This window comes from Xenopus laevis, chromosome 6L, assembly GCF_017654675.1.
Source record: "Xenopus laevis strain J_2021 chromosome 6L, Xenopus_laevis_v10.1, whole genome shotgun sequence".
Classification (NCBI taxonomy): domain Eukaryota; kingdom Metazoa; phylum Chordata; class Amphibia; order Anura; family Pipidae; genus Xenopus; species Xenopus laevis.
In genome coordinates this window covers 49,405,858-49,418,612 of record NC_054381.1, presented here as the reverse complement: position 1 = coordinate 49,418,612, position 12,755 = coordinate 49,405,858, and the positions used below count along the sequence as shown (strand labels likewise).

The 12,755-nt window shown below is 44.9% G+C and overlaps 1 protein-coding gene across 2 annotated transcripts in view; it reads left to right on the top strand.

Moving 5' to 3' along the window:
- Positions 1 to 12,755, top strand: part of top2b.L (DNA topoisomerase II beta L homeolog) — a 51,363-nt gene that overhangs the window by 32,380 nt on the left and 6,228 nt on the right. Inside the window, exons 30-35 of one of the 2 annotated variants that reach the window (XM_018267449.2) lie at positions 201 to 365; positions 9,737 to 9,956; positions 10,067 to 10,137; positions 10,221 to 10,340; positions 10,659 to 10,766; positions 11,888 to 11,995. In XM_018267449.2, the coding sequence (XP_018122938.1) occupies positions 201 to 365; positions 9,737 to 9,956; positions 10,067 to 10,137; positions 10,221 to 10,340; positions 10,659 to 10,766; positions 11,888 to 11,995 (792 nt within the window). Of the gene's footprint in view, positions 1 to 200; positions 366 to 812; positions 861 to 9,736; positions 9,957 to 10,066; positions 10,138 to 10,220; positions 10,341 to 10,658; positions 10,767 to 11,887; positions 11,996 to 12,755 lie in introns of those variants that run through there. The other variant, XM_018267451.2, reaches the window with a different exon arrangement.

The window sequence follows — 12,755 nt, the reverse complement described above, 5'->3', positions numbered from 1 at the left end:
TAACTCAATAGCTTCTCAAAGGATAACAAACACCTTTCATGCTGGCAGATACTGCCTTCCAGAGGGCACCAACGAGTACTTTAGTTAGATTACAGGCATATTTGCACATCTGATGCACAAGTCAATGGAGACCTTGGTGTAAAGAGAGTGACATGAAACTGAACTAACTGATTTTTTTAATGTATACATTTTTATTTGAGGTCCTCGAGCCAAAAAGAACATATTAACACCCAAGTCATCAACCAAGAAAGGGAAAAAGCGAAACCCTTGGTCAGATAATGAGTCGAAATCAGACAGTGACCTGGAAGAAGATGAGCCAGAATCCTTGGTCATTCCTCGGGACTCTCTCCTAAGGAGAGCTGCTGGTATGTATGAATGGAAATATGGGGGAATGTGTCTGGAGCACACACTATTGCTTCTCTGGATATTTCAATATATTCCAAATGGTGCCGCAGATCTTGGGCTGGTGTATTTTCTCTAAGTCATCTTGGGGGACACGGACAGTGGGGTATAGCTGGTACATCCAGGAGGGCAGGACACAACAGTAGGAAAAACTTAGCCCCTCCTCTACTGGCTATACCCCCAGCAGGCGGAGCTTAGATCAGTTTTTGTTGTGTCCTCAGGAGGATAGGACGTAAAATGTTTTGCTCTATTTATTATTTTATTTTTGTCAGTTGCATGACACCAAGGGAATGCCCAGGCCCTCTACACTGAGCAGAGGTTACCCATAGGCATTCTACAACGTGGGACCTGACTCCGGGGTTCTTATTGTACAAGACCATCCAGTCTCACAATAGTCTCCCCTCTTTTAGGTGGAAACTGACTGGCCGGAGGACAGAGGAGAAAACCTGCAGGACTCTGTAAGTATACTTCTGTCCTACGCTCCTCTGCTCTCTTTCCCCTCTCTCTACATATTAGAAGAGAGGTCTGTCTCCTAGGGGCAAGGGCTGCTAAGGGCAGCCGTCTGTTACAGGGCTGCTAACTCCTTCTCTCTGCCTGCTCCTCTCCCCCCTCCCACAGGCACGCTCCCTGTCTGGCTCCATTATACTAACGGTACTGAAGACAGGGGGCAAGGCAGCGCTGCACTATGTGCAAAAGGGAGGTGTCAGGCGTATTTATTAGGCAGGAGAGGGGTACCGGTCACTTCAGTGTCTTCCTGGCAGCAGCGCCGAAGATAGAAATAACCGCTCTAGGTCTGGCGCCGTTTTCTCTATGTTCTCGCGTGAACTGCGTGCTCCCTGAGATCGCGGCCGCCATTTTGTTTACCGCACCGGAGCTACAGTGCGCACATTATAGCGCAACAGCAGCGCTTCTGTGGGAAGCGGTTCTACACGCTCCTAGCCCTCTGGAGCCCCCTCTGTGAGAACAGACAGACAAGTGAGGGAGACACTGTAGCAGCCTGCCTTCGCTGCAAAAGTCCCCAGGGAAAGCCGCCTCCTGCTGGTTTCTACCACAGCACGGCTGAGCTAAGACATTTATATTTATATATATATATATATATATATATATTATATATACTGCTTATTATTTTATGCTATTACCATGTCTGAGGCATCTGGTGACAGGCCTTTTTCCAGGGGGGCACCTTCTGCCCAAGTCAGATATTTAGCTTGTGCCACGTGCCGCAAACGTTTGCCCCCTGGGAACAAAGAGCCATTATGCACTAAATGCAAGCCACCTGTGGTTGGTCTTGAATCTCCAGCACCTGCTCCTCCCCAAGTAGGCCAAGGTGTTCAAGGGGAGCCTGCGTCTCCACTTACAAGCTCTCCTCCTCCAGGGCCCTCTCATAAACTGCCTTCCACTCCAGAGTGGGCATCACAATTAGCTTCTGGGATACCTTTGTTGGCACAGTCTCTAGACAAGCTGCTTTCCCGCCTTGATAAGCCAAAGGGGAGAGTTTCAAAACGCAGAGCTCCTTCCCCATCCGAAGAAGAGAGCGATTCTCCTCCTAGAGCTTTTTCACCATTCCTACCTGATTCCAGTGATGAATTTGGGCAATCAGAAGGCGAACTCTTATCAGACTCAGAAAGGGAGGATGAGGATTCACGCAGGAATTCCTCCGAGTCTGTAGATGCTTTAATTACCTCTGTGCTTGAGACGCTCCATTTTCAGGACTCAGGGGCATCATCTGACACCACTAAGAGCCTGTTTAAACGTCATAGTAAGACCTCACCTGTTTTTCCTGCTCATGCTCAACTTGATCAGATCATACAACAGGAATGGGACACTCCAGAGAGATGTTTTCAGACAAATCGAAAGTTTCAAAGACTCTATCCATTTCCTAAGGAGCTTATAGAAAGGTGGTCAATGCCACCTTCAGTGGATCCTCCGGTATCCCGGCTCTCCAAAAACACCGCTCTTCCTGTTCCAGATGCCTCATCTTTCAGGGAGTCGATGGATAAGAAACTGGAAAGTCTTCTTCGCTCCGTGTTCTCAGCCTCAGGCACCTCGATATGACCTGTCCTTGCCATGGCATGGGTCAGCAGAGCAGTCCAGTCCTGGTCAGACTCCCTACTTACTGCCATTGATTCCGGGACACCTCGCCATGAGCTTTCTCAATATGCTTCCCAAATTAAGGAAGCGAATGACTACTTATGTGAGGCTTCACTGGATGCACTGCAGGTCTACAGCAGATCATCTGCACTTTCTGTAGCAGCCCGTAGATCACTTTGGATGAAGCTCTGGTCAGCAGACCTTTCCTCAAAAAAGTCTCTAACCTCCATTCCCTTTAAGGGCAAGCTTCTGTTCGGTCCTGACCTGGACAAGATTATCAGCCAAGCAACAGGGGGCAAGAGCACCCTACTACCACAACCTAAGGCTCGTCCCTCGTTCCGCAAGGGAAAAAATTTTCGTGGCTCCCAGGCCAAGCACACGAGATCTTCTCCACCTCGACAGTCTTTTGCAAACAGAGGACGTTTTAGTAGTAAACAGAGATCCTCCTGGCAAAACAAGAAACACATCCCTAAGGCAGGGGACAAGACTGCCTCAGCATGACTACAGCTGCACTTCGGCAGTCACAGGTCCGATAGGGGGCAGGCTCAGCAAATTTTCCAAAGTATGGACCGCACTCATTCAAGACTCCTGGATCCACGAGGTAGTAACCCAGGGCTACCATCTAGAATTTGCTTCAAGCCCCCCCAATCGTTTCTTCATGTCCAGACTGCCACAAAACTCAGACAAGAAGACAGCCTTCCTGGGCGCAATATCAACACTTTCAAAGGCGCAGGTGATCATTCCCGTACCAGTCACAGAACTCTTCAAGGGCTACTACTCAAACCTATTTGTAGTGCCCAAGAAGGACGGATCGGTAAGACCCATTTTGGATCTCAAGGAATTAAACAAATTTCTTCGTCATCGAAGATTCAAGATGGAGTCTCTCAGATCTGTAATTGCGGCCATGTCCCCGGGGCAATTTCTGATTTCTCTAGACATAAAGAATGCCTACCTTCATGTTCCCATTTTCCCTCCGCATCAGAGATATTTGCGATTTGCCTTCCAAAATTGCCACTACCAATTCACAAGCCTTCCCTTCAGGTTAATGTCCGCTCCGAGGGTCTTCACGAAGATCATGGCAGCAGCAACTGCAGTGATTCGCAATACCAGAGTCTCCATCACACCCTATCTGGACGACCTGCTAATCAAAGCACCCTCCTTCTCGGAAGCTCAGAGATCTCTCCAGATATCCATGGACAAACTCCAGGAACTAGGCTGGGTCTTAAATCTAGAGAAGTCTTCCCTATCTCCCAGCCAATCCATGGTCTTCCTTGGCATGCAATTCAATACACAAACACAGAGGATTTACCTACCTCAAGAGAAGGTCAGTCATCTCCAAGCCTTAGTGAAGTCGCTTCTTCAGAGGCCCCATCACTCAGTCAAGTTCTGCATGAGGGTGTTAGGGGTCATGGTATCCACCATAGAAGCAGTACCATTCGCCCAATTCCATCTACGGGAGCTCCAGTGGAATATTCTGAGGGTTTGGAAGAGGAAATCCCTTTTTCAAGAGATTCGACTATCCGGCAGGACAAGAGCGTCTCTCCTCTGGTGGTTGGACAGCACTCATCTATCCTTGGGCAAACCCATGGGAGAGCCGACATGGCGCATACTCACGACGGACGCGAGCCTCTTCGGATGGGGGGCAGTTCTAGAGGGCCACTCTGCTCAGGGTCAATGGAACTCACTGGAAGTGAGATTACAGATCAACCTGCTCGAGATTCGTGCAATCCGTCTAGCCCTAATCCATTGGCAACAAATTCTACAGGGTCAGGCCATAAAGATACAGTCCGACAACGCCACCGCAGTCGCCTATATCAACCACCAGGGGGGCACAAGAAGCAGAGGTGCACTAGACGAAGTCAATCTAATTTTCAAATGGGCCGAATCTCACCAGACCCATCTGTCAGCCATTTACATCCCAGGCCTGCTAAATTGGGAAGCAGACTATCTAAGCAGACAATCCCTAGACCCAGGAGAGTGGTCATTGAAGGACGAGATCTTCCAGGAGATAACACAGATGTGGGGCACTCCAGAAGTGGATCTAATGGCGACCAGGCACAACCGAGGGGTACCAGCGTTCATAGCTCGTTACAGAGATCCACTGGCGATAACAGCAGACGCTCTAACAGCCAAGTGGCAGTTCCAGCTGGCCTATGCATTTCCACCTCTACCTCTGGTACCCAGGACTCTCAGGAAGCTTCAGCGAGAGCAGACCACTCTCATCCTCATAGCTCCAAGATGGCCGAGACGCTCCTGGTACACAGACCTTCTCAACATGTCCGTAGCAGAGCCTTGGACCCTACCTCAAGTCCCCGATCTTCTAACTCAAGGACCGATTTGCCACCCAAATCCAACAAATCTAAGTTTGACGGCATGGCTCTTGAAATCGAAATCCTGACCCAGAAAGGGTTTTCAAGTCAGTAGCTAATACCATGTGCGCAGCCAGAAAGCCTGTCTCGGCAAGGACTTACCATAGAGTCTGGTCTACCTATCACCAATGGTGTGTAAGTCATAAGAAGCAGTTCAAACGATTCTCCATTCCGAACATACTTGAGTTCCTGCAAGAGGGCCTTTCCATGGGTCTATCCCTTGGTTCTCTTAAGTCACAAGTCTCTGCCTTATCTGTCCTTTTTCAGAAACGAATTGCTCTCCTACCTGACGTCAAGACTTTTATGCAGGGAGTATCAAATTTGGCTGCTCCAGTTCGAGCACCAGCTCCTCTATGGGATCTCACCCTAGTTCTACGAGCTCTCCCGGACCCTCCTTTCGAGCCATTAGGATCCGTACCGCTTCTCTGGCTTACCTGGAAAACTACCTTCTTTCTGGCCATTTCCACTGCAAGACGTGTTTCTGAGCTTGGCGCACTGTCATGCAAACCACCTTTCCTCATTTTTCACCATGATAGGGCGGTTTTACGCACCATTCCATCTTTTTTGCCTACAGTTGTATCTGATTTTCAATTAAACCAAGAGATTACTATACCGACCTTTTGTCCCTCACCTTCCAATCCTAAGGAGAGGGCTCTACATACCCTGGATCCTGTCAGAGCCCTGAAGTTTTACCTGCACAGAGTACAGGACTTTCGCAAAGTGGACTCCTTACTTGTCATTCCTTCAGGCCCCCACCAAGGAGGCGCGGCCACAAAATCATCCATTTCACGCTGGATCAAGCAAGCGATTCAACGAGCCTACGTGGCACGTGGAAGAACGCCACCATCTAGACTCACAGCCCACTCTACTAGGGGAATGAGTACGTCCTGGGCGTTCAGGAACCAAGCATCAGCAGAACAGCTGTGCAAGGCAGCTACGTGGACCTCTGTCCACTCCTTTTCAAAGTTTTACCATTTCGATACCTTTGTGGCTTCTGACACTCGCTTTGGCAGAAGGGTGCTTCAAGCCGCTGTGGTTACTTCCACCTAGGCCTCACTCTCCCTCCCGGAGATTTAAGGGGACAGCTTTGGTATGTCCCCACTGTCCCTGTGTCCCCCAAGATGACTTAGAGAAAAGGAGATTTTGTGTACTCATCGTTAAATCTTTTTCTCTTGGTCACTTGGGGGACACAGGGCTTCCCTCCCTGGACTGAGGCCCTCATTTTTCCGTTAGACATGTTTAATAGTAGGTTTTACGGTTAATTAAATTTTTCCTGTTGACTTTGGAACAAACTGATCTAAGCTCCGCCTGCTGGGGGTATAGCCAGTAGAGGAGGGGCTAAGTTTTTCCTACTGTTGTGTCCTGCCCTCCTGGATGTACCAGCTATACCCCACTGTCCCTGTGTCCCCCAAGTGACCAAGAGAAAAAGATTTAACGGTGAGTACACAAAATCTCCTTTTTTTGAAGAAGAGGAGTGCCAGTCTGGGGTAGGAGGTTAGTGACTAGAATCAATTAGGAGTACCTAACAACTTGACAAACCCTAGTAGTTCTAGGTTTCATTGTCCTTAAAGAATTGGCATATTTATTTCCCTTTGCCGAACAATATTTCAATAAAATTTGATTGCATAACATAACAATGATAGTCCATATCCAGAGTTTTATGGTGCAGTTCAGTGAATAAAACTTATCTGGGCACTCCCATAGAGCAGTAATAACCTCACCGCTAACACATAACCACTGACAGCTGTTAGCTGCAGGCCTCACTCAGGCTTTTATAGAGGATCTAAAAACGCCAAGATTATTCTTGAATGATCCTCCACTGGAAGTTGCCAGCACTTATGGAGAAGGAACGCTCAAGAGTCATTTATTACCTGTAGTCCACTTGTCTGCAGTATTTACACCCTTCATCCATTCTCTCATTTTACTGAATAACAAATCTGATCATAAAATAGTTGCCAATGCAGGATTTGTTATTTATAAAAATGAGGGAATTTGTTCTAGACTTCACATTGAGATACCAGACTGGTGGTGGCAAAGTAAATCTAAAGTAGATACAGAGGCATTAAAGGGAAAGGTCTAGACGTACACAACATAGGACTGAATTTTTCTGTTCCTAACTCCTATACAATGGCAACTGAGAAATCCATGTCGCCAATAAAGGAAAGTTGTATTGCAACAACAATTTAGGGTAAGGACACACTGGACGATTTGTGGCCAACGTTTTAAAAAAGTAAATCGCGGCGACAAGACGATCGTCTTTTTTGAACAGACGATTCACAGCGACTATTAGCACAGAGTGATTTGTATCCCATTACTCTGTGCGGTACGTGCTCCACCCAAACCGGAAACGGTTTGTGCTTCCCGCTGTAACCTGGCGTCTTTACGTGCTTGCGTTCTTGCGTCATTGCGTTCGCATTGTAATTTGAATACAATTGCTGCTACTTATCTGTATATGTGTGCGTGTCTAGGAGATTTCAGTGCTTTTCTAAATACATGCTATTTCTGATAAATCGCTCGGAAAAGGGAGCTACAGGCGATTCACAAACGCGCTGTGGGCACAGGAGCTGGCGTCTTTCATTTGTTTTTGTTCAGAGACAAAACGAGCGATATGTCGCCTCGATTTGCTTTTTAAAAACGTTGGCGACAAATCGTCCAGTGTGTCCCTACCCTTAAAGACCGTTATTGAATCTTTTATCCAGAATGCTTGAGACCTGGGGGTTTCTGGATAAGATATCTTTTTGTATAAGAGATCTTTCTGTAATTCAGATCTTCATCCCTAAAGTCTTCTAAAAATCATTTAAACAGTTTAAAAAGTAGGCTTAGTTACAATCAAGCACAAGGTACTGTTTTTTTTTATTACAGAGAAAAAGCAAATTATTTTTTCTCTGTCAGCATTCACCACAGGCACCTCCAACTGCTATCAGCTTCCAGCTGGGCTCATTCCCTGTTTTGTCAACTGTTACCCAGGTCTGTACTGGGCTTGGCCTTGCACACCTATCTACCACCCAGGGTGTCCCAATGGCAGAAGGTTGGTGAGAGGGGCTATTCTCCCGGGCGGGGGAAAGGTACCCGCCACAGCACAGGTGACATTTTGCCTGCACAAGCTGCCAGTTAAAGCTACCCAGGGGCCGCTCTGCAGGTCCTGTTCAGCGTGGGAGGGGCCAAAGTCTACCCCAGGGGGCAACCCCACTGCACCCTGTTAGAGGGCACGTCCCAGGAACCGGGAGCCAACCAAGCAGAGGAGCCTCAAGCTGCACTTTGGGCAATCCAGCTGTTGCAATCCTTGGCAACATTGCAAGGACTAGCTGCCATAGCTGACAATTTAGGAAAGGCCTTAGCCAAGCTTGGGCACAGGTCAAGCGGTAAATGCAAATGATTAGATGTTTCCAAGGAGGATGCTGTCTTCCATACTCCATCTAACAGATCATCCGCTGATCAGGCCTCCTCACAGTCTGAAGGCGATTTACCACCATCTGATGTTTCTTTGGGAGAGGAGGAAGACGATCAGGAAGAGACTAGGGACCGAGTGACAAGGGTCATAAACATTGGAATACAAACAAACCCCTTGGCAAGTATTACCAAGATGGAGCAAACTGAAGTTATCATACCAGTACCAGCACAAGAGAAATTCTCAGGGGTTTACTCCAATCTGTTAATTGTCCCAAAGAAGGACTGATCCTTCAGACTAGTGTTAGACCTCAAACAGCTGAACAAGTTCATACAATCCGTTCGATTCAAAATGGAAACCCTTCAATCAGTCATTCGAGGAATGAAACAGGGACAGCTCATGATTCGGGACCTTTGTTAGATACGCCATTTGAATCACTAAACTCAATCTCTGACACTTGGCTTACCTGGAAAGTGGTGTTTCTAGTGGCAATCTCCTCAACCAGGAGAGTATCTGAACTGAGTGCATTATCTTGCGACCCTCCCTTCCTGGTTTTTCCTTTTTCAAGGATAAACAGTTTTACGGACTGTTCCATTCCTACCAAAGGTAGTGTCATCCTTCCATATTAATCAGGATATCGTGGTACCATTCTTGTGTCCAGAACCCAAAAATGACAAAGAAAGGCCACTTTGTAGTTTAGAAAGAAGTCCGTGCACTCTGGTGGTACCTGGAGAGGCCCGGTGAACTCAATCCCTCTTCGTTCTACCATCTGGACCTCGTAAAGGCCAAACCGCCTCAAAGACTACCATTGCGAGTTGGATTAGACAACTGCTCCTGGTCCTCAGTGCACATTTTCACCAAATTTTACAGACTTGACACCCTTGCATCAGCCGAGGCCTCCCTCGGGTGCACATTGTTACAATCCGTTGTACAATAATATAACTGATCAATTAGGCTCTTTCCCACCTTGCTGTTTTGGGTCTGCTTTAAGTCCCCATAGGGCCCTGTGTCCCCCTAAAGACGACAGAGAAAACAGGATTTTGTTACTCACCATTAAATTTGTTTTTCTGTAGTCGAAATGAGTACACAGGGCTTCCCGCCCTTTGGACGAGCCATTAATCAGTTGGTCGCGTCCAGGATGGCTACCTGGGCTACCGATCTTCCTAAATAGTTGCCTTTTGGTTTTATGTTTTTATATTCTATTTTAAGTTGGAACAAACTGAGTGGTTCTGTATGGTGTACAGAAGCCCTGTGTGGCACCCCGCTTAATTAATATTAAGTGTCCTGCCTCCTGGAGGGGTGGAGCTTAACTCCATAGTCCATGTGTCCCCCTTTAGACTACAGAGATACAGATTTAACGGTAAATAACAAAATCCTGTAAAAAAAAAAAAAATTTACGTATTTGATTAATATATATTGATAATGGCTTTCCAAATCATGGATCCCATACCTATTTCTAACTTCATGTCTCTTAAATTCTGCCTAGCTGAAAGACCCAAGTACACATTTGATTTCTCTGAAGAGGAAGATGCAGACGATGATGACGATGAAGGTGTCATTACCCGCAATAATAATAATATTGATGACTTAAAACCGCCATCTTCTCCTGCTGCAAATAGTCGGGATGAAGATGATGATGTGCTCTCTGACAGTCAAGAAAAAGATGACTATGATTTCCCTTCTTTCAAGTCTACCCCAGCCACACAGTAAGCCGAGATATAGTTAAATATCAATATAAACCATAACTATGCATTGTGATCAGCCATTTAAAGCTGGTATTCATTTTCTCATGAGACCCATTCTTTGCTTTGTGTAGAAAGCCTTCAGAATCACAAAAGAAAAAAGACAACATCTTTTCATCTTCTTCATTTTCAGAAAAAGTAGAAGGTATGTCAATTTTTTATTTTCTCTTACTCCTCAAATGCATGAATAAAAATGATAAAGAAATGTATTTTTTTTTTTAAAAAAAGATGCTGCAAAATATAACAGTGACGACGATGATGATGATGACGATGAACCCTCCCCACTATACTCTTCATACTCCTTAAAAACTTCAGAGAAAAAAGCAGGCAAAGGATCTAGTAAGAAAGGTAAGAGAAGAATAGATATTGAATTCAGTGGCCCTTTTATTATTGTCCACTATTGATACACGTGCCAGGATAGGACTGACTGTTTCTGTGTTAACAGTTGGTTTTCAAAGATAGGAATTTGCTTGTACATCTTCAGAAATATCCATTCAATACAAAAAACGTTTTTTTAAGGAAATCTAAAATATTCCCCTATTTCCTTATACATTCTTTTAAATCCGAGGTTTTGTGTAAAAATATGGTTAATTATACAGATAGTTTATGCTGAATATTACTATCACTATTTCATTTTAACACAAATACAATAACTTTCTTTTTGAGAACCTGCAAAATATAACAGTGATGATGATGAGGAACCCTCCCCTCTGTACTCCTCAAATTCCTTCAAATCTACAGAAAAGCCAACTAGCAAAGGATCTAGTGCGAAAGGTAAGTAATCAAGCAATGGATGGTTTGGATGAATTACTTGCCCTCCGTGCATAGAGGGAGGAATGGAGTAGGGTGTGACAGATACTACTACTAATACAAGTATTTGATAAACTTCAAAAAAAGACCATTTACAGTATATTTAAAGGGATAGTCATGGGAAAACATGTTTTTTTCAAAACGCATCGGTTAGTAGTGCTGCTCCAGCAGAATTCTGCGCTGAAATCCAATTCTTAAAAGAGCAAACAGATATTTTTTTTATATACAATTTTGAAATTTGACATGGGACTAGACATATTGTCAGTTTCCCAGCTGCCCTCAGTCATGTGACTTCTGCCTGCATTTTAGGATGGAACTACTTTCTGGCAGGCTGTTATTTCTCCTACTTAATGTAACTGAATCAGTCTCAGTGGGACTTGGATTTTACTATTGAGTGTTGTTCTTAGATCTACCAGGGTGCTGTTATCTTGTGTTAGGGAGCTGTTATCTGGTTACCTTCTCATTGTTCTGCTGATGCACTACTGGGAGGAGGGGGTGATAATCACTCCAATTTGCAGTATAGCAGTAAAGATTGACTGAAGTTTATCAGAGCACAAGTCACATGACTGGGGCAGCTGGGAAACTGACAATATGTCTAGCCCCATGTTAGATTTCAAAACTGAATATAAAAAAATCTGTTTGCTCTTTTGAAAAATAGATTTCAGTGAAAAATTCTGCTGGAGCAGCACTATTAACTGATGCATTTTGGGGAAAAAAAACATGTTTTCCCATGACAGTATCACTTTAAGCTGGGACAGATTTTGCATCATAATAATGTAGTCATATTTCCTATAGCCATAGGATACACATCTCCCAAATTGTCCATCTGTATGGTCTTCAGCAGGCCATGGCGGACCTGTAACTGCCTCCTGTATGTACGTAAAATTACACATTTAGGACTATGCCATGTGACAGTTGCCTAAAACAGCCAATGCTGGAGCTTTTAGGTAGTTCCAGTTGAACAGAAAGGAACAATTGCAGGTATTTGGGGAAGGGGGTGGTTTTACCCTTTCTACAGACATATTTAATTGCCCCCATATAGTGAAACAGAAAAAGTTTTCATACATTTCTTCCTTTTGTTTAAGAATCCACCAGATATAACAGCGATGAAGACGATGATGACGATGTACCGTTTTCCTCATTCGTTTTTAAATCTTCAGAAAAATCAGCAAGTAAAGGTTCTAGCAAGAAATGTAAGTTTGTTTATTAGGCTCATACGATTCCATTGTGCATATGGGAAGTGGCCCAGGTAGGCATGGAAAACTTAAATATTCTTTCTTACATTTTGCGGGTTGTTGATAATCTAAGGAAAGCTACTAGATTTTTGTGCCTCTAAGGTTTCCAAATTCAACTGAAAAATCAGTTGAACTTGTGTTATACTTTTATATTGGTATAAATCCCAGACACTGTGCAGCCTTTGGTAAATTCCATTTGATGGAAAGTAAATCATAATAAACCCAATTCCTATTGAAATGAACGTTGGTACTTGTTTTAATGGGAAAACCTGCATTCTTTCCTGAGGCATGATCTCTTGTCTGCCGTATAAGTTATCCAGGGCCGCCATTAGAAATCACGGGGCCCCGTATAACAAAATTTTCAGGGCCCCCAGGCCCCACCCCAGATCCTGCCCACTCCACACAGACGTCAGTGCTAAAAAAGGTAACCCCCCCCCCACACACACACACGTTATAAAAAGCTATTGATGATGGTCAGGCCCCCTTATAAGTTAAAAAAAACTTTGGTGCCAGGGCCCCCCTTTTACAAGTAAAAAAAAAAATAGATGGCCTGGGGCCCCCACCACAAGTTATAAAAAGCCATTGGTGATCAGTGGCCCCCCTGCATGTAAAAAAAAATTAGAATAAGTCCTGGTAAAGCTTTAAAGGGATTGAGTAAGGGGATCCAATCCCAATGCAGATTTACGGGGACTTCTTCTTAAAGGACCAATGAGGGTAC